This window comes from Grampus griseus, assembly GCF_964374135.1.
Source record: "Grampus griseus genome assembly, chromosome: 2".
Taxonomy (NCBI): domain Eukaryota; kingdom Metazoa; phylum Chordata; class Mammalia; order Artiodactyla; family Delphinidae; genus Grampus; species Grampus griseus.
Genome location: NC_139018.1, coordinates 146516587 through 146543423, shown reverse-complemented (window position 1 = coordinate 146543423; position 26837 = coordinate 146516587). Strand labels below are relative to the sequence as shown.

The window sequence follows — 26837 nt, the reverse complement described above, 5'->3', positions numbered from 1 at the left end:
AAAAACAGAGACTCATTCATTAAACTCACTTCAAAAGAGTTTTCATTGGACATCGTCATTGCCAATCATTTCTGCTAAAAGCCACGGCAGACTGACTGCAGGCCAAATCCTCTGTCAATCCTACAGAAGCTTTGGGGTGGGGCTGGGGGACCTGAGTCCAGTCCTGCTCAGATATGTGAAGAAATAATTCATTCTACAAACTGGAAACAGCATGGTATATTCCTGAATGTCGCATAATGTTGCCTGTGTAGGGAATGAAAGAGAAGCAGCATGATCCTTTCACAGGCCCCTGGGTACCAGAAATTTCTGTCCCATCATTTATTTTAAAAGAATTAAAATCAGGTCTAGTCTTAAGGAGGGCAAAGAGTGACCTAAACTATGCTTACACATCTATACTTTCAGGTAAACATTAGAATTAATGACAAGTTCCCCCAAACAATCCTCGTGGATTTAGTTGGAATTACATTAGATTTAGAGATACATTTGAAGAGAATTCGTATCTTCACAATATTGATTCTTCCCAGTCCAACAGTGGTGTGAATCTTCATTTAAACAACTGGTTTTTCTTGCCTTTGATAAAGTTTTATGGTATATATTTCAAATAAATATTATATATTTATATTCCTTGTTAAGTTTATTCCTAGATATTTTGCTTGTGTTTTTTTTTTTTAATTTATTTTATTTATTTATTTTTGGCTGTGTTGGGTCTTCATTGCTGTGCGCGGGCTTTCTCTAGTTGTGGCGAGCATGGGCTACTCTTCATTGAGGTGCACAGGCTTCTCATTGTGGTGGCTTCTCTTGTTGCAGAGCACAGGCTCTAGGCACGTGGGCTTCAGTAGTTGTGGCACACAGGCTCAATAGTTGTGGCACACAGGATTAGCTGCTTCGCTGCATGTGGGATCTTCCCAGGCCCCTGCATTGGCAGGAGGATTCTTAACCACTGCACCACTGGGGAAGCCCCTCTGCTTGGTTTTTGTTATTGTTGCTGTTACTGTTTCTGAAATTTTTTTTCCATTGCACTTCTTAGCAGGTTGTCGCTAATATATATGAAAGCAAATTGATGTTTGCATTTTGACCTTATTGCTAGGTACCTTACTTTATTATCAGTTTTAATTTTTCTCCATCTGATTCTATTGGATTTCTAGACATCTTAGCATCTACATACAATGAAAATTTGGCTCTTTATTTCAATATGTCTACGTATCCCAGAACAATGTGAGTAAGAGTACAAATAGGCTAGTCACCTTCTTCTCAACTAAGTAGAGATGTTATTGTTGTTTTCTAATAAATACTCCTTACCATTACAGGAAAATTTATTTCTGTTCCTCTCACAGGAATGAATGTTACAGTTTATCCAATGCCTTTCAGCGCTGTTGAAGGTAATGGGTGACAATACACTTCATAATGTTAAACTACCCCTGCTTTCTTTTTTTTTTTTTAATATTTATTTATTTGGCTGCACCTAGGTCTTAGCTGAGGTTGCTGTGTGCGGGATCTTCCTGGCGGCATGTGGAATCTTTAGTTGCAGCATGCGGGATCTAATTTCCTGACCAGGGATCAAACCCAGGCCCCCTGCATTGGGAGTGTGGAGTCTTAAGCACTGGACCACCAGGGAAGTCCAAAACCACCCCTGCTTTCTTGGGTAAAAAACTTACTTGATCAAGGTCATGAACTCGCTGCTCCTGCCCTCTTCTCCCCTCATATCTAAGCCACAAACAGATCGCATTGGTTCTACCTCCAAAATATACCCCAAATACCTCCACTTTTCTCATCTCTATGTATCACTGCCACCATGTTCTGTCATCATCTCTTACCTGGCCTACAGACCACTGCTTCCACTTCTGCTTTCCAGTCCCCACTGTCCACACAACACCTAGGACGATGGATGGATGGATGGATGGCTGGATGGATGGATGGATGGATGGGTGGATGGGTGGATGGATGGGTGGGTGGGTGGGTGGGTGGATGGATGGGTGGGTGGGTGAATGGGTGGATGGATGGGTGGATAGATGGGTGGATGGGTGGGTGGATGGATGGATGGATGGGTGGGTGGGTAGGTGGATGGATGGATGGATGGATGGGTGGATGGGTAGGTGGATGGATGGATGGATGGATGGGTGGATGGGTGGGTTGATGGGTGGGTGGGTGGATGGGTGGATGGATGGGTGGATGGGTGGATAGATGGATGGGTGGGTGGGTGGGTGGATGGGTGGATGGATGGAAGGGTGGATGGGTGGATGGATGGATGGGTGGATGGATGGATGGGTGGATGGATGGGTGGAAGGATGGGTGGATGGATGGGTGGATGGGTGGGTGGAAGGGTGGATGGATGGATGGGTGGATGGGTGGACGGATGGGTAGATGGGTGGGTGGATGGGTGGGTGGATGAGTGGATGGGTGGATGGGTGGACGGATGGGTGGAAGGATGGGTGGATGGGTGGGTGGATGGGTGGATGGATGGAAGGGTGGATGGGTGGACGGATGGGTGGATGGATGGATGGGTGGATGGGTGGATGGGTGGGTGGTGGGTGGATGGATGGATGGGTGGATGGATGGGTGGATGGGTGGATGGATGGATGGATGGGTGGATGGATGGATGGATGGATGGATGGATGGGTGGATGGGTGGATGGGTGGATGGGTGGGTGGATGGGTGGGTGGATGGATGGGTGGATGGGTGGGTGGATGGGTGGATGGGTAGATGGGTGGGTGGATGGGTGGATGGGTGGGTGGATGGGTGGATGGATGGAAGGATGGATGGGTGGATGGGTGGGTGGATCGGTGGGTGGGTGGGTGGATGGGTGGATGGATGGATGGGTGGATGGGTAGATGGATGGATGGGTGGATGGGTAGATGGATGGATGGGTGGATGGGTAGATGGATGGATGGGTGGATGGGTAGATGGATGGATGGGTGGATGGCTTGCCTGATCTACTGCTCCTCCACATCCCCCTTGGATGGCTAGTAGTGTTCAAATTTTGTTGCACTAGTTGGGTCATTTTTGCATAAAGTCCCCCTACACCTAATTCCTTTTGTTCATTTTGGTAGGTTACTGGGGAAAGATGATTTTGCAAATATGAACTTAAGACACCATCTTTTCCAAAAGGCCTGAATTTATTCTTGAAAGTTCCGTGCTTTCCCCTTTAACCTTTGAGAATTTTTATTATTCTCATGTCCTGATGTAACTCCTTGTATGAACACTTCAACTATTCTTCAGCTCTTTACCTTCTCACAGGATGTAACTCTCAGTGTAGCTCTATAACCATTAATCAAAACACAAGTTGGAGAATCCGAAATAAAATTTTTGTTGGTTGAACATAAATTGAGATCACTGCATAAAATCCTACACTCTGCGAAATTGGTGGTTGTTCATTTATTATAAGAATCTTATTAGGAAAATATTCTATTAAAAATTATTAGACTTAAAATATGCCAATAATTTTTCCTTTTTAAATTAATTTTTTAAATTAGTAATCTTGAGTGAAAGAGATCTCAACACATTATCTAACCAACACCACATGTCTAAAACAGGACATGGTGAGAAGGGGAGAGTTTAAAGAAATGATGTTGTGATTTTTGTCTAATTCAAGTCAGTGGAAGGGTCTTTAAAAAGAAGCTGCTTCCAGGCAGAATGAAGTAAGCATGCCACACCTGACTCTCTCTCTGAACGCAGACGTGGACCCTGGAGAGAACATGAAGAACAGCCACCCGAGGGCTGGGAGGAGTGACTGGTGCCGGGGGATTGCCGAAGAAGACCAGAATCTGAAGTGCCACCAAACTGCACTTAGTTTTTTGTAATTTTGTCTTCCAGTTTGTGTGGCCTGGACTCAGAGACAGCCCACAAGCAAGCATACATACCAGGTGCAGACAGGAAAAGCTTCAAGAGAAATCCTCACTTTCTGGCCAAGAGCCAGAAAATAACTGCTAAGTTTCAGAAAAAGTGGGGGTGGGGGACATCCTGGAGTTTTCTTCTGTTTCTTTTTTCTCCTCTCTTCCTCCAGCCCCCAGCATTCCCACAGTGGCACAGAGACTAAACAGGCACCTAAAACTCCAAGGAAGGGGATCCTTCTCTCCAACCCGAACAGCTGTGATCCCAAGCGTACATGAATCCCTGTGCTCTTTCTCTCTGGATGGCCTCCTGATGCCTGGTCTCTGAAACAGATAGCCCTGGAAACAGCATGCGGAGCAGAGAAGCTAAAGCCCAGCGTTCTGGCCACAGGACTACAGAAAGGGACTTCAGGGAACTAAAAAGTGTCAGGAAAATACAGAGAGCAGGGGGCACAGAAGAGCTGCCCCATAAAGGGGTGTATGAGCTCGCTGGCCTCACCTCTCATCGCACATGCTTGGATCCGACCCTAACAGCACATAAAAGGCTTGAGAATTGGACTGTGGGACTTTGCCCCTGGGTGGTGCACACAGGACAGAAGGCCTCGCTGAGGCCAAGATCCACAGACGCTCATATTGCTTATATACAATGGCTGGTACAGTGAGCCCAGTCGGCCCTCCATATCCATGGGCTTCACAGATACGGATACAGATATGGATACAGAGGGTCGACTGTATAGGCTCAGAAAACTGAGCTGACGCTGGAACCACAGAAGGCGGGTTAGAAATTACAGCCTGAACCTGCCCAGGCAGAATGACTGCTAAAAAGTCAACAATCCCCTTAGGATTTAAACAAGACCCAGCATCTCACAATATAATATTAACAATGTCTGGGATGCAATTCAAACCTACTCAGCATATTCATCACCAGGAAAATCTCAATTCCAAAAAACAGATTATGGAAAGGGAATTAACAGTAACTGCAGTGGGGAAATCTGGCAAACTTTATTTTAACCAAGTGATGGAGGTTACATCACTGCTGACAAGTCACATTGATGCCATGCACACCCTTGACAGGAAGAGCCACCCTCAAAAGGTGATATACAGTATGATCCCACTTCTGTGGAATTCTGGGAAAGTGATGGAGAGGAGGTCAGTGGCTGCCCAGGGCTGGGGTGGGAGGAGAGTGTGACTGTAAAGGAACAGCACAGGAATTTGCTTGCCTGATGGAATCACAATCGTGGTGGTGGGCACACCACTCTATACGATGTTTAAAACTTACAGAACTGTACACACACACACACATATACACACAAAGTCAACTTTACTGTGAGTTAAGAAAAAAATTTTTAAAGGAGTTGTTGGTTTGCAGTGATGAAACTGCCTTTTTTCCTCTGCTTTCCCTGGTAAATACCATCCTTAAGACACAGACCCAGGGTCAGCCCTTTATGAAGTCTCCCCCTCTGCCTCAGGGAGATTTCTCTGTTTGGGTCATGTTTCCACGTCCTTTGTTCATAGCTCTAACCAGAAAACTAAAGCTGACCTCCAACTAGATTACAAGCAGGTAAACAAATACATACTGAGTATCTTGCACACAGACAGACATTCACTGACACTTGTTTCTGTACTGCTAATGCTCAAATGACAATAATTAAGATATGAGTCCTACATTATTTATCACATTCAATCACTCACCTAACATATGTAAGATTAAATCTTACAGGCAGTTGGAAGTCCAGCTGAATTGTAGCACACTGATGGTATCTGCCAATAGCATCCTTGATTTTTATATCAATCTGTAAATTAAATGATGTTTTCTTAGAGACAGGTTTTATTTTTCTGTTAAATTCTACTTTTTTTGAAGCATATGGCCTACTTACTTTAGGACCATAAAATGCTCCATCTCCCGGGTTCATCTTCCATGGTTTCCCAAATTCCATCAAGCTATTCTGTAGTTGCTATTTTTTTAATAAGAAGAGAACATTACTTACACTTAATCACCATATACTTATTGAACCTCTTCTACATTCAATAAACTACCGAGCAACGACTACATAAAGAAAATTAAGATGGTACTTACTCTCAAGAAACATACACATTTTAACTGGGGGAGAAAAAAGATAACTTACTAAACTGTTCCACTGAATTCCAGGTAAGTGATAGAGGGGTACTTTGGGCACTTCCGCCGTGCAGGCTCCCTCTGCCCTACTCTCTCTAGCTCCTTTCAGGAGGCGCCTCCACACCATAAAAGGCAAGAAAGCTGGGGCCTTGTTCCTCGTGCACTCTGTGCTCAGAAGACCGGGGGACAGGCCTAGCACTTGCTCTTGCTTCTCCCCCACCTCTGTGCCTGCAGCTGGTGGGCAGGGCCCCTTGGGACACAGAGGCTGTGGAAGCGTGAGGCCCACTCTGGTCTCCAGACTAAGCCACGTAAAGTCACCTAAGTTAGCTCACAGTGAGGCCGCTCCACACTGACGGTGACGGGGCGTGCACACGAGTATTAGTGATAGGGCTCTTTGAGTCTTCTGGCCACTCCCTGTGAAAATGGCTACTCTGGGAAGCACCCAGGCATCCCTAAGGCCCTGGCCAGAAGAATGTCAGAACAGCAGCCAGACTCCTGTCATCACCCCAGCGCACTGGAGCCGTGAGGGGGGTGACATTTGGGAGTGAAGCGCCCGACAGGGAAGGAAAGCAGTGGTGGTGTCCTGGGCCAGGCCAGCATCACCCAGAAAGCCTCCTCCAGGGCCTCAATCAGAGCAGGTCAGGAGCTGCTCCTGGCCAGACCCCAGGGGGTCCCTCAGGGACCCAACCCTCCTGCAGAGGCTTCCCTTGTGCTCAGGGCTGGGAAGGCCACCTGCACAGATGCACTTCACAAGCTGGAGCTGCCCTCCCCCGACTTTGTTTCTGAAGGGAGAAGAGACTGTGAAACCATGTTCTCAGACAAAACAAGGCCCTGCTACAGCAGGTAACAGCGATTGTAGGGACTCCCAGGGAATTAAAAGCAAAAGAAAGGCCAGGTTTGGGGGAAGAGCATACAGCAGAGGTCACTGCGTCCACTGCTCTGTCCTCTCCCTGGGGACACTGGGATAGGAAGGCCTGATGGGAGGGGCCGAGGCCAAGAAAGCTTCCGGTTGACACGAGGTCTGGGGAGAGGGGACGTCTGGGCAGTGCTGGAACTGCCGCTCCCAGGACTGGCCCGGGGAAACTACCCGGCACCTCTTCTCCCTGCTGTCTGTCCTGCCCCACGCATGCCAGGTCTCTGGCTCCCAAGAGCACTAGGGTCTAGACTGTGGGATGTGCTGGGTTTCGGACACATCAGTTTGCTTGTGCTTATGTGGGAGGGGCTGGAATGTTCTTAAGGATCTAATGACTCACTGCAACTCTGGGAAAGTGGGACCCAAGAGAGGTTTTTTTTTTTTAATTATTTATTTATTTATTTATTTATTTATTGTTTCATTGGGTCTTCGTTGCTGCACAAGGGCTTTCTCTAGCTGTGGTGAGCAGGGGCTACTCTTCATTGCGGTGCGTGGGCTTCTAATTGTGGTGGCTTCTCTTGTTGTGGAGCACGGGCTCTAGGCACACGGGCTTCAGTAGTTGTGGCTCATGGGCTCTAGGTGTGTGGGCTTCAGTAGTTGTGGTGCATGGGCTTAGTTGCTCCGTGGCATGTGGGATCTTCCCGGACCAGGGTTCGGACGCATGTCCCCTGCACTGGCAGGCGGGTTCGTAAACACTGCGCCACCAGGGAAGCCCCCAAGAGAGGTTTGAGGTTAATCCAGCTCCAAGGAGCTGATGGACGTACATCAGTTCCAGTGGCAGAGGCCAAACCAGAGCTGCTAAAGAAGGAGCCAGAGAACTTCTTTAAAAGCTTATGAAATTGGTTATTAGTGACCAGCACTGAAAAGAGTATAAATGAAAACCTGGTATAAACTAAGGTGTGAAGCAAATATAAGGTACTGCTCTTAGCATTGTTTTGAAGAAAACTGGATTAACAAAATTCTACAATGGGCACGTTTATCCCAGAACTTCCAATTTTAAATTTCCATTGCAAAGCATCGCATCCTCATGCAAGGTACTTTCCATATTCACAAAAATGAAGGGTAACACTATGTTCTCCCTACCTTTTCAGCTTCATCCCATATCTCAACCTCCCCTAGAAAGTTTTCAGGTCTTGTTGACAAATTTAATTGAAAGGAGAAGCCAAATGTTGAGTAAACGGATTGCAAAAACTGCAAACACCCTTTTATTTCTTCTTCAATCTGAAATCAGAGCAAATGAAAAACCTTAAATAACACCAAATTTAAACCTATTTATGGCATTAAAAAACATTCTTCTTGTCAGATAGAAATAAAGCGTGGTTTTACTATAGTCAGTAGCACTGTTCGGGTTGTTGTCTTTTCCTCACTCAAATATTCACGGGACGCCCGCCAGGTGCCAATGCACACGGGCTGCTGGAGGCCCCCATGGTCCAGCGCAGGGCTGGGTGAAGACCCAGGCGAGGGTACCTCTCCATGCACAATGCCATACAGGAGGAAGGGCGGCTGTCCAGAGGAAGTGATGGCCAAGCTGCAGCCAGAGGAGAGGTTAAGCGTTCTCCACGGAGGCAGGGCAGGAGCTCCCGGAGCAGAGGAAACACTGAGGGTGAAGACCCACAGGATGGAGGAGTGGGCCAGGGCAGGACAGCTGTGGGAAGCTGCACGTGACAGGACAGACGGCACAGAGGGAGCATGGCAGACAGTCAGGATAGAGGCAGGCCGGGGCCAGAGAAAATGCAGTGCTTTCAAAGCCAGGGTAATGTCTGCACTTTTTAGCCTGAGAGCAATGGAGAACCAGTGGAGGTTTCAGCAGGGGACTAACACAGTTCAATGTGATTGTTTGAAGTACGGGAAAAAGACTGGCAAGACGAGAAGAGCAGCCCATTAGGAAGCTGTTGGGATCCTTCAGGAGCAAGAGGATGGCAGCTTGAAACAGAAGCGGCTGGAATGCAGGGAATCAGAGGCGTTTGCAGGATACCTGTCCTTTCGTTCACTAACAGATAGTAATTGCCTACATTGTCAGCACTGTGCTGGATGCTGGGAATTCAGGAATGAATGAACTTATTCAAGAATAATATATTTAAGAAGAGTGAATAGGGCTTGTGATAAACTAGACATGAGAAGTGAAAACCAAAGGACACCTGGGTTCCTGGCCTGGGCCATGGAGAGGGTGCTGGTGCATCGCTGAGAGGAGGAGGATGTGGTGTGAAAGGCAGAAGAGGGGCCGACGCTGGGTCTGGCCAATGAGAGGGTGTTTGTGATGGCCAAGCAGACACGTCCCCCAGCCCCTGCAGGGCTTGGAGCTCACGGGGGACAGCTGAGACCCAGCAGAGGTTAGGAGAGGGACCAATGCCAGAGAGCGCAGGGTGAGAAAAGCAGGGCCCGGGCTGGGAGGCTGAGAGACAGCATCCTTAACAGGGAGAAAGACAAGCACATCTAAATGCAGACGAGATGGGGCAGCAAAAACAGAGACGTAGAGAGAGGGGACAAGTAAGGATCTGCATGTCACCAGGGATTAGGTTTTGGGATTTTCATCAGTGGAATCATGCAGCCCTTGCTCTTTTTTCTGTCTGGCTTTTTCCACTCAGTAGAATTATTTCAAGATTCATTCATACTGTTGTGTGCATCAATAATAGGTCATTCTTTTTTCTTGCTGAGTGGTTTTCCACTGTATGGATATACCACTGTTCCTTTATACACTCACCTGTTATTGGGCTGTTTCTATATTTCGGCTATTTCAAATAAAGTTGCTATGAACACGTGTGGACAAGTCTTTGTATGGACATGTACTTTCTTTTTCTCTTGGAAAAGGAAAAGGAGTGGTAAGATGGCTGGGACATATGGTAGGTTTGTGCTTTAAAGAAAAAAATTATTTATTTACTTATTTGGCTGTGCTGGGTCTTAGTTGCGGCGCACAGGATCTTCGTTGCTGCATGTGTGATCTGCGTTGCTGCATGTGTGATCTTCGTTGGGGTGTGCGGGATCTTTAGTTGCGGCGTGCATGTGGGATACAGTTCCCTGACCAGGGATCGAACACGTGCCCCCTGCTTTGGAAGCGTGGAGTCTTAACCACTGCGCCACCAGGGAAGTCTCTGCTTCACTTTTTAAGAAACTGCCAAACTGGTTTCCAAAGTGACTGTGCTGTCTTCCATTTCCACAACCAGTGAGTGAGAAGTCCATCCCCTCCACACTCCCAACACGTGTCAGAGTCAGCCTTTTACATCTGAACCATTCTAGTTGGTGTAGAGGCAACTCCTCATGGTTTCAATCTTCATCTCCTTAGTGACTGATCACCTTGCACCCCTTATTCATGTCCTTCTTTGCCATCTGTGTATCTCCTTAGATATGTATCTTCGACCATTTGAATGGTCAAATCTTTTTGCCCATTTTTTAAAGTTTAACTTTTTGAGATTCACATGCATTTGTAAGAAATAAAACCATTGTACCATTTACTCAGGTTTCCCCAGTGGTGATATAATTTTTGCTTCAACCGTCAAACACAACTCAGAAAACTGTGAGTTTTTCACAACTCTGAAAACTCTGAGAGAAAGGAAAAGGAAAAGGAATACTTATTGTATTTAACCATGTTTTACTTTTACAGTTGTTCTTTCTTTCTTCCTAACATTCCAAGACTCTTCCTTTTATCATTTCCTTTCTCTTCAGAGAAATTCCTATAGCCATTCTTCTAAGGTAGGTCTAATGTCTTGATTTCACCTTCATTCCATAAAGACATTTTCTCTGGATATAGAATTTTGGGTTAACAGTTATTTCAGCATTTGGAAAATGCTGTGCCGCTTCCTTCTGGCCTCTGTTTTGTTTTGTTTTTGATAAGAAAACTGTTGTTTTTTTAAAAAAATATTTTTTTCCTTAATGGTAAGGTATCATTTCTTTCTCACTGCTTTCAAATTTTTTTCTTTTTCTTTAGCTTTCAGAAGTTTGGCTATAACGTGTCTTGGTGTGAATTTCTTTGGGTTTATCCTGTGTGGACTTTCTCAGCTACTTGAATCTGTAAGCTTATGTTTTTTGCCAAATTTGGCCAGTTTTCAGCCATTACCTCTTTGAGTACTTTTTCACCTCCACCCTACATTTCCAGAACTATTTCCAGAACTATTCCAGAACGTTGGTGACATAAATATTAGGCATTCTGTTATAGTCCCACTGGTCTCTGAGGTTCTGTTCATTTTTCTTTCAGTCTCTTTTCTGTTTTTCACATAGTGTCATTTCTACTGGTGTCTTCAAGTTCACTGATTCTTTTCTCTGTCTCCTCCATTCTGCTCAGGAATCCATCCACTGAATATTTTGGTTATTACATTTTTCAGTTCTAAAATTTCCATTTGGTTCTTCTTTATATCTTCTATTTCCTGAAACTATTTTTTCATTTTTTCTAAATGTGCTTGTTAAAGCATTTTTATGATGGTTTCTTTAAGATCCTCATCAGATAATTCTAATATCCCTGCCATGTCCACATCAGTGCTCCTACACTGCCCTTTGTCATTCAAGTTGAGATTTTCCTTGTTCTTGATGTGATGATTGATTTTTGATTTCTGAAATCTAGATATTTTGGATATTATGTTATAAGACTTTGGATTTTATTTAAACTCTTCATTTTAGCTGGCTTCCACTGACTCTGCTCCAACAGGGAGGGAGCAGTACTGCCTGGTTATTGCAAAGTAGGAGCAGATGTCTGGGTTTCCCACTGGGGACCGCAAGGGAGGCAGAGGCTCCTCATTACTGCTGGGTGAGTAGGAGTTCTGCACCTTAGTAGATTTCCTCTGATAACACCTCAGCTGGGAGAGGCAGGGGTATCTTGGCACTGCTCCTCATGTGGCCTTTAGCAACCTCCAGGGTGCACGGCCTCATTACCATGGAGTGGTGGTAGAAGTTTTGTCTCTCCACTCAAGCAGGAAGTGGAAGAGGCACCTTGTGACTGCCAGGTGAGGGTGGAAGTAAAGGCTCCCACTTAGTCTCCATTGACATTACGGGGTGGGTGCAGGGAGATCCCTGTTAATGCCTGGCAGGGATGAGTAGAATTGGTATGATTTCTTCTTTAAGTGTTTGGTAGAATTCACTAGTGATTCCTTCTGGGCCTGGAGTTTTCTTTGTGGAAATGTTGTTAACTATCAATTCAATTTCTTTAATAAACACAGGGCTCCTCAGATTATCTATTTCTCCTTGAGTAAAGTTTGGTAGTTTGTGTTTTTCAAAGAATTTGTCCATTTCATCTAATTTGTCCAATTTACTGGCATAAGCTTGTTCATAATATTGCCTTATTACCCTTTTAATATCTATAGGGTCTGTAGTAATGTCACTTCTATCAGTCCTAATATGTTTTTCTTTTTCTTTCCTTTTTTTCGGCTGGGCCATGCAGCTTGTGGGATCTTAGTTCCCCGACCAGGGATCAAACCCAGGCCCCATGCAGTGAGAGTGCAGAATCCTAACCACTGGACCACCAGGGAAGTCCCCAGTCCTAACGTTTTTAATTAGTATCTTCTCTTTTTTCTCCAACAAAACTAAAGGTTTATGAATTTTATTGATCTTCTAGGAGAACCAGCCTTTGGTTTTTATTTATATTGTTGTGTTGTTCAAGGGTTAACTGGACAATATTTTCTAATTTCCCTTTGATTTCTTATTTGACACATGGGTTATTTAGAAGTGTATGATTCACCTTCCAAATATTTGGAGATTTTCCAGATAGCTTTCTGTTATTGATTTCTACTTCAATTTCATTGTGGCCAGAGAAAATATTTGGTACGAATTGAATTCCTTTAAATTTACTGAGACTCATTTTATGGCCCAGAATATGGTCTACCTTGGTAAATGTTCTGTGTGCACTTTCAAAGAATGTGTACTCTGCTGTTATTGATTGGAGGGTTCTATAACTGTCTATTAGGTCAAACCATTTGATAGTGGTCCTTTGCAAGACAATTTTAATTTGAATTAACATGAAAACCTGAAAAAGTAAACACTAACTTCTAGGCAATACTGAAAAAGAAACACATCCAAAATTCCACCAACCCCCTTAAAACAGTCCACTTAATGTGCTTAAGTTAATAAAATTGGAGGAAACTTAAAAAAATAATAATAAATTTCATGTCAAGAAAAACAAACAACCTAATCAAAAAATGGCAGAAGACCTAAATAGACATTTCTCCAAAGAAGACATACAGATGGCCAGCAGGCACACGAAAAGATGCTCAACATCACTAATTATTAGAGAAATGAAAATCAAAACTACAATGAGGTATCACCTCACACCAGTCAGAATGGCCATCATCAAGAAGTCAACAAAATAATAAGTGCTAGAGAGGGTGTGGAGAAAATGGAAGCCTCCTAAACCATTGGCAGGAATGTAAACTGGTGCAGTCACTATGGAGAACAGTATGAAGCTTCCTTAAAAAGCTAAAAATAGAGTTGCCATATGATTCAGCAATCCCACTCCTGGACAAATATCCAGAAAAGATGAAAACTCTAATTCCAAAAGATACATGCACCCCAATGTTCACAGCAGCACTATTTACAACAGCCAAGGCATGTAAGCAACATATGTATCCATGGACAGATGAATGGATAAAGAAGATGTGGTGTGTGTGTGTGTGTGTGTATACATATACACACACACACACACACACACACACACACACACACACACACACACACACACACACACACACACAATAGAATAGTACCCAGCTATAAAAGAGAAGGAAATATTGCTATTTGCAGCAACATTGATGAACCTAGAGTTTATCATACTAAGTGAAGTAAGTCAGATAAAGCCAAAAATCATGGTATCATTTATATGTGGAATCTAAAAAATGATACAAATGAACTTACTTACAAAACAGAAACAGACTCACAGACATAGAAAATAACTTATGGTTACCAAAGGGGAAAGAGAAGGGGGAGAATAAATTAGGAGTTCAGGATTAACAGACACACACTACTTTACAGATAGATAAAATAGATAAACAACAATGTGATTTATGTTCCAATGTATAATAATAAAACTGTCTTTACTTTTGATTTCTGTCAGTGATTGTTAAAAATTTTTAAATAGCATCAAACAGAACTTCGAATTTTCAGAGAATCATGTTCCTTTATAATAAAATAAATTATGTTTGAAAAAAACTTTTTCATGTCATGAGATTACTGATCTATGACCCAAATTAGAGAATCACAAAATGTTGGAGCTGATGGGCCCTCAGAGACTAGACTGAACAACACATTTCACAGTGACCCTGAAAGACTCAGCGATCTGTCCAAGGTAGCACACCGGACCTGTGCTGACCACGCCTCCCCTGTGTCCCCGTTTACCTGCTCCACAGTGCAGAAGATGTGAGCGTCATCCTGCTGGAAGCGCCTGACGTGGGTCAAGCCATGTAAAGTTCCTGACGGCTCATTCCTGTGAAGAGCTCCGAAGTCAGCAAATCTAATAGGCATTTCCCTCCAAGATCGTGGACGATGGGCAAACATCAGACTAGAAAAGAAACAATGGCACACAGCTTTTCCTTAGCATGGAAAAGATTATGTAATGATCTAGATGTTAATAAGGTACAGTTAAATGCCTCAGGATTTGTAAACACCTTATTCTGGTTCTTAGATCACCAATTTTACAAAAATTCTTCTCCCATGAATTAGTGAACCTTGAACTTACATCACTGTACACTCTGAGAAAGAACCCTCTTATCTTCTCCAGAATGCTGTTCCCTACTCTCATTCACCCAGGGAATATCCACTTACCGTTTACAATCCATTTCAAAGGCTACTTCTTAAGTGAAGCAGCCCTGGACACTCCCCCAGAAGGGCTAGTCAGGCTTGCCTCAGCCTCCAAGAACAGCTGGAATTGCCACAGTTTTGACACTGGTCTTGCTATTTTTATAACTGACTGTCTATATATCTGTTCCTTCCCCAATCTGCTCATGAGCTCCGGGGGGAAATGGATTGCGTCTGAATCACCTCTGCATTTCCAGCTCCCAGCACTGGAAACACTCGGCTAATGTTCTCTGTTGAATGAAAGGCCTCTCTTCTGCAGGAAGCACCCCTGGCTCCCAAATCCCATCACCACTAGGCCACTGTGGTCCTGCTCTTCCTTGTTCTGAGACATGAAAATACAAAATTACATTCTCTACTTGTGTTCAGCTTTCTTCTAATTCTATTGAAATCACAGCTTCAACTGGTACCCAATGGGAAACTGAGTTAAGAAGTTGTTAATACAGGTGTTTTAGAGAATGCAAAGCACAAGGTTAGCCTCCATCTTCTGTTTTTATTTTTTATTTATTTATTTATTTTTTTGCGGTACGCAGGCCTCTCACTGTTGTGGCCTCTCCCGTTGCAGAGCACAGGATCCAGACGCGCAGGCTCAGCGGCCATGGCTCACAGGCCTAGCCGCTCTGCGGCATGTGGGATCTTCCCGGACTGGGGCACGAACCTGCGTCCCCTGCATCGGCAGGCGGACTCTCAACCACTGCGCCACCAGGGAAGCCCCACCTTCTGTTTTTAAAACGAGGTTATAGAATATTTACATACAAGTTTTTAGAAAATTAAAGATAAATATATATTTTTTACATGCTGTCATCATAAAGTTGAACTTCTTTCATTCTTTACTGAAAAGGGCAAAGAGCTTTCTTCAATGTTCAGAGGTTTGTTTTAAGTAGTCACCTTCTAAAGTAAATTTACCTGAAACTATGTAGTTGATGATACAAAGCTACAATAGTTGGGATATTTTTTTGTGGAGAATTGTATCTGTTCACTTCCAGTTGTAAAATCTGCTACTCTTACAAGGTTGTATTTGCATACCATGCAACTTTATGATAATTACATTGTTTCACAGACTCTAAGACAACCTTGATTGTAAGATGTACCATTATTTTATACATCACTAAGAAAGAAAATAACCATTAATTAAATTATGGTATAATGTTAAGATACCAATTATAAGATGTGTCCCAATTTCAGGGGTAAAGCCATCTTAGAATAAATGAAATCCAGTCATTTATTTTGACCTCACTGTTCTTGTTACAATCAACCCAAATAGTATGTAAGAACTAGATGTTCTGCAAATATGTATATTTGAAGTGTATTACTATTAGGAAGAGAAATATTACAATAATTTATAAAGTTGATATGTAACATTATCCTCTGAGAAGCACAAAATACTAAATGGTTTCCAGCTACCATCCCACACCTGTCAAAGAGCAAACATATTTTAAAAAGTAAATTTATTCTCCAGAATGAAATAACTTGGTAAAGATGATTTCTAACCACCAGTCTTCAGATTAAAGGAATCACTTAGTTCCAAAAAGCAAAATAATATTAAAGACTAATTGTGAGGAAGTCTGCTATGCGTTTATAGGCACAGATCTGCTTCACTTTTAATACTCACCAGTGCCCCGGACAATTCATGGGCTTAAGGGCAAAAGTGTCCTTGTCAATGTCAAAGGTGAACATGTTGTCACTGTAATGCTGCCAGTGTCCAGAGGTTTCCCAGAGCTTACTGCTGTACACGTTGGGGGAGAGCACCTCCATGAAGCTGCGTTGGTGGTACTCCTCCTAAAAGAGATGCACACGCAAAGTTAAAATCTGCTGGGACAGGTCACAATTCCAGGCAAATAACTCTATGAACACAGATTTTTAAATTCAGGATTATGTCTTACATTAATTCATGGTTAATATGCCCTTGGCTTTAAGGGTGGTAATTTATGGATCATGAAAGAAAGATTAATGTATGCTCAGTATAATTTTCACATTAAGTATATTTATTTTATAGTATAATAGTATATAGTGTATAGTATTTTAATTCTTTGAGAATTAGTAATTGAAATACTATATATATAAACTTTTTGTAACTACAAACTCCCAAATCCTTGTACATTCCAGATAAACAGCAGAAGTTTTTTTTTTTGTTTTTTTTTTTTGTGGTACGCGGGCCTCTCACTGTTGTGGCCTCTCCCGTTGCGGAGCACAGGCTCTGGATGCGCAGGCTCGGCGGCCATGGCTCACGGGCCCAGCCGCCCCGCGGCATGTGGGATCCTCCCCGACCGGGGCACGAACCCGTGTCCCTGCATCGGCAGGCGGACTCTCAACCACTGCGCCACCAGAGAAGCCCAGGAGTTTATTTTCTATTACTTAAGAGGTAGAATAATTTTATAACTCAATATGCCTCTGAGTGCCATGTTATTTACAGTTTTGACCCATTTAGTTTTAAATAGAACTAAAGCTGGGAATTTGAATTTGTAATATTTTAAGTGGTTGTTATCTACTGAGTCAGGAGCTGGCTTTGCTCCCTCCCTATCAATTAACAGCTTCCCTCATTCCATCACTGGGGTCAGGAAAAGAGAGTCTTGTTTTCAAGCAGAGTTCTTCTTTTACTTTAACTTTGCTTTCTTTTTCTTCATCAATCTGATGATCTTTGTTCAGTGTTTCTTAGAGTTTCAACATTTGTTAATCATTTAATGGGCATCTGGCACAAACCTAGATCACCATATTTTAGCTAAGTAAAAATATATTTTTATACAATTAAAAAAATATAAAACATACTATTTCAAAATTACTACAAAGAACAGTTTTGCATCACTGACAGGGATATATTATTTGTCGCTCTTCAGCTGAGCATCTTTTCAGTCCAGTTGTGAAGAGCCTGGGTCTCAGCTATCCATTAAGCTTCTTTACTTAACCTTTGTTTTTACCAAATAGGAAAAATTCAACAAAATTATAGGTCACTATGAATGGCAGTAATTATTTAGTGGTAAGTCAGATGGCTCCATATACTCAGATTAAACAATGTCCCAGCTACTTCCCTGGTGGCGCAGTGGTTAAGAATCTGCCTGCCAATGTAGGGGACACGAGTTTGAGCCCTGGTCCGGGAAGATCCCACATGCCACGGAGCAACTAAGCCTGTGCACCACAACTACTGAGCCTGTGTGCCACAACTACTGAAACCCACGCGCCTAGAGCCCGTGCTCTGCAACAAGACAAGCCACCGCAATGAGAAGCCTGCGTACCGCAACAAAGAGTAGCCCTCGCTCGCCACAACTAGAAAAAGCCCGTGTGCAACAATGAAAATCCAACACAGTTCAAAATCAAATAAATAAATAAATAAATTTAAAACAAAAAACAAGGTCCCAGAAATTAAAGGGGTTTTTGTGTTTTGGTTTCTTTTTACTAGAGGTTACTTTTAAAGCTAAGCTCAGGAGATAGTAATTGACAGATTTTTTTTTAACCCACTCTGGACACAATCATGTTAGGAATTTGTTTTGTTGAGGTGTTTGGAAACGATTTTTAACTATGCCCTATGAGGGCAAGTGTCATTATGTTTGCAACTTATTTTATGCAGTTTAGCAAAAAACAACTGCTACATTTATACATAAAATGTACACATATATTGCATGTATACCACCTTATCTCTGTATATTATATGTGTGTTATATATATATATTGTTTTGTCTCTCTCACATGCACATACATGTCAGAGAGAGAGAAAGCAAATTGGCAAACTTAACAACTGATGAATCTAGATGAAGGACACATGTATGCTCACTGCACTGCTCTTTAACTTTTCTGTAGATTTGAACTTTTCGAAAGAAAAAGTTGAGGAAAAATATATCTGAATCCATATCATCAATTTCTTTCTCTAAAGAGTAAAGAAAATCAAGTCTGAGAAAGAGCAAAGTCATGATGACTGACCAGTCTATAGCTCAGTATGATCTGAAGAAATCCTGAAGGCTTATTCTGAAGATTAAAAAGCATATTTCATCCCTGAAGTAATAACTTCATACCGTAGAAGGTACTGAATCTCCACCTGCACCTGTGATTTGGCCACTGGAAATAGCACCCAAATATCAGTGCATAGAGAAATTCTCTTAAGTAATTTTTCATTATAAACACTAAAGTGATTCCACTTAAACAGATCCTTTCCAAAATCACACTAAAATACCAGAGTTTTAATAAAAGCATAAATCTACAAGGCCAAAGAGAAAAAGGAGAGGAGATGACAGCTATATACTTATGAATCTGGAAAGCAGATGAGCAACAGCCTCAGCAGATCTGGGAAAGCTGAAACTTTACGGGAGAATCCCAGAAGCAAGACTACTCTGGCTGGATATAGATTTCTTGGCTTCACATTTTTAAGGTATTGCTCCTGTCTTCTATATTTTAGGGTTTCCGTTGAAAATTTCATTTCTTTTAAGACTAATGATGTTGAGCATTTTTTGTGTTTTTTCTGCTGTTTCCATTAACAAAATCAAATATCTAGGGATAAATCTGATGAAAGATGTGTTAAGACCTCTAAAGTAGCAGTAACAAAATATTGCTGAGGGAAAATAAAGATCTAAATGAATTGACAAGATTTACATATGGATTGTTAAACTCAATATTGTTGTCATTATCTGCAAATTAATCTATAGATTGAATGTAATTCCAATCAAAATCTCAGCAGTGTTTTTTTCCTTTTTTAGGAAATTGACAAGCTTCTTGTAAAAGTTATATGGAAATGCAAAGAATAGCCAAAATAATCCTGAACAAAAATAATAAAATTAATGAACTTAAACTACTGACACCAAGACTTAAAATACAGTTACAGTAATCAAAGCGGTGTGGTACTGACGCAAGGCCAGACAACAAAGGGATCAGAAGAACGGAATAAATACCCGGAGAAAATATATATGCGATGATTTGGCTTGGGACAAAGATTCTGCTATAGTAATAAACGGTACTGAAGTTACTGGATAAGCACAGAACCTCAAAATGAATCCAAGGTAAATCATAGCCTTAAGAGTGAAAGCAAACAAGTTTTTAAACAGAACAAAGAAAAATAGCTTCATGACTCTGAAGTCGGCCAAAGATTTCTTAAACAGGATGTGAAAAACACTAAGGAGAAAAGAAAAAGTAATAAACTGGACTTCATTAAATATAAAAAGTGTTGGTCCAAAGACATCATTAAAAAATAAATCAAGAAGCCACAGACTGAAAGAATATATTTATTACATATATTTACCTAAGGACTCAGATTCAGAATATAGAAAAAAATTCCTACAAATCAATAATAAAAAGACAACCCAAACTTTTAAATGGGCAAAATATTTAAACAGGAGCTTCACAAAAGAGAACATCCAAGTGGCTAATAAGCATATGAAAAGATTCTCAACATCACTATCCATCAGGGATATGCAAAATAGTGCCATTATACCAAGTGTTAAAAAAGAAATAACAAGCCTCAAATGGGGTCACCTACCCCCAGGACAGAAAACCAAGACAGTTTCAACCCCACCCCCACAGAGATGTGACCTTTACAACAGCCCATCTGAAAGGTCCTGATCAGCACTGGTGAGGTAACTACCTGAGAAAGACCCTGCTGTTCCTCCCCCAGTAGAAGACAGCCTGCCTAAAATAATCCTTTCTTTTCATTTGCTAACACCTTCTCGCCCCCTCCCCTCCTTCTACCTATAAAAACCCTCCATTTCGTACAACCCCTCCTACTGCTGCTGATTCTTGAATTTCTGAATAAAGCCAATTAGTTCTTCAAATTTACTTGGTTGAGTTTTGTTTTTAACAGTGTAGAAGAATTACATAGTCATATAATCCTAGAAGGAGTAGTAAGTGGTTCAACTACATAAAAACTGGTCAGCATTTTCTTCAAAAGTTTGTCATTACTTCCCCAGGACCTAGCAATTCTATTCCCAAGTAAATACCCAAGAGAAGTGGGTTCTTGGGAGCACCAAAGACATGATCAAGAATGTTCACAGTAGCTTCATATGTAATAGCCCCAAACTGGAAACAACCTACATGTGCCTCTACAGGAGAATAAATAAACAGATTGTACTATAGTAATAAGATGGGATAAATCAAAATACACACAACTTGGATGAATCTCACACATTAAGTTGAACAAAAGAAGCCAGAAACACAATAGTGAATACTACGATTCCATGTTATGAAGTTTAAAACCAGGGGCAATTTATCTATGGTAACCAAAATCAGCATAGAGGTGATCTCAGGGGAGGGAAGGGGAGGCAGGTACCATCCGGGAAGAGACCCAAGAGGACACACGACAAGATGGAAGGTTCTTGGTCTTGATTTGAGTGTGGCTGGTAGATGTGCACATGTGAAATGCTTCAGATTTGTCCACTTTAATGAATGTAACTTATATTTCAATCAGTAGCCTCCCTCCGAATACAATAATATTGTTAGGGAACCGTTGACCGAAACCGCCCACCTTGGCCAGGCACTATGATAAGCGCCTGCCTGTGTTGTCTCACAGCAGGAGGTCCTGATAAAGAACATGGTGCTGCCACTGAAAACTAACGGGGAGAATTCAGGAGGGGCTGAAAGGAGAAGGGAGGAGACGTCAGCCCATAATATGTCCTGCCAACCTCCCAGAAACCCTCGTGTTGGAATCCATCTTAGCTGAGAGATGCGCATGCCACCAGGAAGGACCCTGAGCCACCAAATATGGGCCAAGCAAGATGATTGGCCAGAGACAACCTGAAACTAACCCCATCACCATGGAACCCGAGACTTCGAGCCACGTAGACAGCAGTCCTCCTGGGTTCACTTACCCTACTGCTCTCTGCCCGGGCGCCCCTTCCCAATAAAGTCTCCTGCTTTGTCAGCACATGTGTCTTCTTGGACAATTCATTTCCAAGCGTTAGCCAAGAGCCCACTCTTGGGCTCTGGAAGGGGTTCCCCTTCCTGCAACAACATAAGGGACCTAATGCAAGAACCACCCCAATGAGCCTAACACTTGGAACCATGAAAGAGAAGTTTTAATCAGCAGTTTTAAGCTACTCAGTTTCAGGATGGTTTTCTAGGCTGCGATAGAACAGACAACCAGGACAGAATGTGCACTGGCCATGGGTGCTGCTGTACCAGTAACCCTAAAACAGGGGGCTGTGGCTTTAGGGCCAAGTGGTGGGCAAAGCTAGAAGGGCCTTAAAGAAACTGTCTGTGACGAGCTGAACACTAACAGGGAGGAAAATGTTACTGGAAGTTGAAGAAAAGAGGACCCTTGTTAGGTGGTGCCAGAGATTTGGTAACCCTGTCACCCCAGGTAACACGGAAAACAGAAAGAGTCCCCGAAGAGCTCACAGACTTAGCTGGGGGTGTCCGGGCAGAATGTGGAAAGGGACAGCCAACTTCTAACTGCCTGTGACAAAATACAAGAAGACAGAAACTAGAGAAAGCACTATTACGTTTCTGAGACAAATTTAGAGGAAATACAAAGGTGGCAGGACCGACCGGATTCAAAAATAAAACTTTCTCACCCTCAGACCTTCTCAGCAAAAGAGTCACAAGACTCTTGAGGACAAAGGTCAAATCTTAAGGGTGCAGCTGTCTGCCCTTTGCAAAGACCTCGGAATGAGCTGAGTACCCTATGGGGCTTTGAGAGTCTTAGGACTGCTCTTTGTACACTCAGTTAAAGAGGAGGCTTTTACATTTTTAAGTGTCATTTCCCAGCAGCCTCCCAGGCAGCCCTGGGTAGGGAAGAATCTGTCCCAGAAAGAGACGCAGGGATGGCTTTTATCTAAGCATTGATTATAAACACTGTATGTAAAAGTGCTCCCCGCCCCCCAACTCTTAAAGGAACTGTACTAGCTGGGATTGAAAGGGACAGAGACAGCACGAGAAGAAATGAGGTCTCTGGACCCCAACCTTCACAGAAGGAATCAGGCCGGGGACACTGAGAAAGCTGCTCAGAGGTCCACACAGGCAGGGAGGCTGACTCTGAACCAGGGCCCAGAGGGAAGAGAACTGAGTCCTGAAAAACAAGCGTTTTCTGACCTTGGAGCTGGGAAGACGGGTGGGAATCAGGGTTTCGACAGATCACCGACCCCAGCACCTCCTTCTGCGCCCATCCCTTCCTGAGTGGGAATGTCCCCGGCCTCCTACTCCTCCATCATCATTTTATTTTTTTTTATTTTTTTCATCATCATTTTATAATGTGGTGGGGTGGGGGGAGTGGGGTGGCCCACAGGTAACCTGTCTCTTTAGTCCACAGGTCTTACACTGACGGGAACTCTACCTGAGGGGCTACACCTGAGAAGCCTCCTCTGCACCGAGATGAGTTACTACCTTCTGCGCTGATGTGGTAACCAGAGGAGACTCGGCAGACCTTTTACTCAGCACTCAAAACACATTCAAAGGGCAGAGCTGATTATCCTCCAGCCTTTGGGGGCTGAAGACATAAAGAGCCACCAGACGCTCAGCTGGAAGCCCCAGGGGCCAGGCCCCAGACACAAGGGCAGCCTGTGTCCCATCCAAATGCAAGCCCAGCCTTGACTGAGCTCAGTCTCCGCACTGAGGGCTTCTTCTTCCATCTAGGCGATGGGTAACTGCTCAAGTGGGAGAAAACGTAACCCGGAGCCTCTGCAGGTATGTTTACATACAATATCCAGCATAGAATAGAAAATGATCAGCTGTGGAAAGAGGCAAGACTGCATACCAGGAAACCAGGAGAAGGCAGTCTCTGAGAGGTTTTTCTTTTTTGCATGGAAAGGCCGATTTTCTCAGACACGGATATCTGGGGGTTCAGAGTTCTTCACCTCATCTGTGTCTGCCAACCATTCCCCTTCGAAGCCTCAGAGACCCCCATCCTTCCCACCAATGCCCTTACCTCAGCAGAAGAGACCACTGGGCTTACGTATGTAAACGACTGTACAGTACTACAACCCATACGATCAGGCCTTGGGCCTGATCATCAGCCATGTCTGTCTTGCATCTATAAAAGATAAAAGATTCTTTTAAAGCCACCATAGAGGCATCCTGTTTATTCTCCACACATTCCACCTCCAACCCAGGGAGTTCAAGGTGCCAGGGGCTGTGCTGATTTTCCAGCAAAGACAGCACACCCCAAACAGCAGCTGTGATGGCCATTACCACCTGGTGAAGTCTGACACCCTTCAAAGACTCTTCAGGTCTTACCTCCCTGCTCTCTGATCTCCTCCCATGGCTAAGCAGTGGTCAATCCCTGTGGAAGGCACGCAGCCCACAGAGGTCAGCCTCCAGGCGCACAGCCGAGAAGAAAAGGAAGGAAAGCGAGTCGGACAGTAACCAGTACAGGCCGCGTACCTTCTCAGGAAGGCACTGCAGAAGGTGGTCCCCCCAACGAGAGGGACAAGCAAGGAAGAGGAAGACATGGGTCAGGGGAGAGGGGACTCAGCACAGGAAAGACAGGAGGGGAGTAGCCAGGGCGATGACGAAAAGAAGTCCTAAGACATCAGTTGTCAAGAATCTTAGCAGCAGGTCAATTCTGGAGGGAGAGGGTCAAATTTGAAGAAAAAAAATTTACTTAGAGATTACCTGAATCATCAGAATACACTGCAAGGAGTTTCAGAGTTTTGATAGAAAGTTGAGGATGAATTAGTGATGGGCACATAGAAAAGTGAGGAAATGAAAGTTTTAGGTAATTATTAATTACAGGAAAGACACAGAAAGTACAGAAAGGAAAAGTAATCCTAGTAGTCTGCCTGGGTCACCTCTGCACAACATCTACATAGTCTTAATGAAGACTTTCTACTCTATGAACTTGTCCTATTGTACAAGTAGCTATTTTACAAAATTGTTTTTTCACTCTTTGCTCTGGAGCTGCCAAATCACCTAGGAGTCACATAATAAACAACGGCAGGGGGCACCAGTGGTCCAGGGATCACATCCTGAGAAGCAATGATACTTCACAGTTTAGTGTTCTGTGCCACACAGAACGCTTCCTCCTTCCTTCTCTCAGGGGGAGTTCCACACTTGGTCTGAAGTTTATCTTAGTATCCTACGTGTTCCAGAAACTTACATGGACAAGAGGTACATTTAATGAAGTCCAAGTATAAATGTAAATATTTAGGGAAAATACAAATTGTTTCAATGTTTTTAGTTGAAGGCACAATGTGGCATTTCTCTTTGAGGTTCAAAATTCTTAGTATTATTAAAATAAAATTAATGGAAATGCTTGGCCATTTTACGATGAGAGAAAATAGTAAAATGTAAAATGGAGTTGAGTAAGTATAGAATATTTTAAAAATTAACTTACTCGTATGAAATCCATAAGCGTATTATAAACGAAGGCTCCTCTGGGAAGAAAGAAACAGCTTCCAGGACTCAGATCATGGAAGAAGAAAAGTTCTTGTTCCTAGATTAAAACAATAATTGCATTTCATTTTCACTGTCGCTGCATAACATTTACTGTATACAAATGATACACTAGGAATAAAACATATACTTAGTTATTTCTGATTCTAATATTGACATTCCAAAGTCCCTCAACACTGTACTTGAATCTAACTACATGTAACAGCACATGTAAAATTACAACTCATATTTATGGTTACTTAGCTTTGAACTTGGCTTTTATTTCACCTAGTATTTACTGCTGATTTCCTCCTCGGCACCTTGGAGTACGGATCTCATAGGGAGACATGGCTGGAGGTGGGCTCTGAGTGACGTGACATCAGCATGGCCGTCATGCTGAGAGCCCACCCTGGTGGCCACCAACACCCAGTGTCCGTCCTCATGCCACTTTGCACGCTACCCAGCAGAGCCGAGGACATGGAGCTCCACAGCGAGTGCCTGGCCTGTCGTGTAACAGCTCCTACGTGGCAGGACTGAGCTCCTACGTGGCAGGACTGAGTTAAACCCAGGTCTGCCTTCTTGCAGATCTTCTTTGTTTCTGCTCTGCTTCCCAAATACAAAGTATATTATCAAGTATACACAATTTTTTTAAAAAGGTTATTTTTATATCATGATAAAAGTGAAAGGTGCAATTGTTTAAATCTAATACAAAATACAAGAAGGAAAGAGGTTAGAAGACATTGGGGTAGGAGCGTGAAAGAACTCAGCAGCAAACCATGAGCGCCAGCAAAACAGAAGACAGGAGAGGAGGAGAAAAAATGTTAGTTTTAAGACACCCTAGTTCTGAGACGCGGTCGCAGGCCAGCTCAGCAGCGCTCAGCGCGGCGCACCTTCCCAATCCTCCTGTGATCCTGGGTCTTGGTCTCCTCCTGCAGCTTCTCCCAGGCTGTCATCATCTGGTCATCAGGAAAGGATATCCCGTAGACCCTCTGCAGCGTTTCCATTTCAGGGTTACCCTCCCAATATGCTGAGGAATTCTAAACATCAGATGAGATTTGGGTAAACACACCAAACCCTTGGTTACAAATAAAACTGCTCTGAAATATGTACAGCTGGTTCATACCAGGGGCCTGAGCTACCGTGGACTTTGGTATCAGCCGGGTATCCTGGAACCACTGCCCCGTGGATGCCAAGGGATGACTGTACACAATTCCTCACCCTAACATCAGCATAGCTTACTTAAAGATGAGTTTTTGTAGACTTGGAATCTTAAATTGTTTCTAACTAAACCTTCCCAGCCCAAATTATACCATTAATCAGTAAATTATGTACTCAGTCTGCTGTGGATTCTAGGGATGAAAAGTGAGAAAGAAAGTGTGGAACTGAGGGAAGGCCAAGCACCGAGTGCATCACCCAGGAGAGGGCAGTGGAGGAAGAGGTGTGGGGACATGAAGGCCAGCCTTGCTGACTGTCATCACCCTTCCTCCACCTGTAAGAAAACCAAGGCCTGGGAAGGGCAGGACGGTGATGTCAGTCTCATGCCTCTTGATTCCAGAGTGTGTTTTCTGCATCATACCACTCTATCCCTTTATTTTCTCCTTTTCCTACAGTACGTTATTCTTACATGCAGATAAACATTCTTGTTCACATTAGGGCAATTCAAGAAAACAATAGTATGCAGAACAATATTGTAATATAGATGAAAAAGAAATGCACTGTAACATGTATAGTAAGGTTAAATGATAAACAATTAAAGGCTACATATAATGTTCTAATTACCAAAATTCTAAAAAATTATATTATTTTTAGAAGCCCACATAAAAATCAAATATGGATGTAGTGTTTCTAAGAGGCATGGTGTTCAGGTTATAAAAGATATTATTGAATATCTAGTTCATCTTAAGTTTACTATATTAAGAAAAAAATCAATACT

The 26837-nt window shown here is 43.0% G+C and overlaps 1 protein-coding gene across 1 annotated transcript in view; it reads right to left on the bottom strand.

Moving 5' to 3' along the window:
- TARS3 (threonyl-tRNA synthetase 3) overlaps window positions 1-26837 on the bottom strand; it is a 52530-nt gene that overhangs the window by 7081 nt on the left and 18612 nt on the right. The window contains exons 9-15 of the mRNA XM_082647765.1: window positions 25795-25941; window positions 24867-24965; window positions 16236-16402; window positions 14168-14330; window positions 7940-8077; window positions 5705-5782; window positions 5520-5620 (exon numbers count right to left, since the gene is read on the bottom strand). Of these exons, the coding sequence (XP_082503891.1) occupies window positions 5520-5620; window positions 5705-5782; window positions 7940-8077; window positions 14168-14330; window positions 16236-16402; window positions 24867-24965; window positions 25795-25941 (893 nt within the window). The remainder of the gene's footprint in view (window positions 1-5519; window positions 5621-5704; window positions 5783-7939; window positions 8078-14167; window positions 14331-16235; window positions 16403-24866; window positions 24966-25794; window positions 25942-26837) is intronic.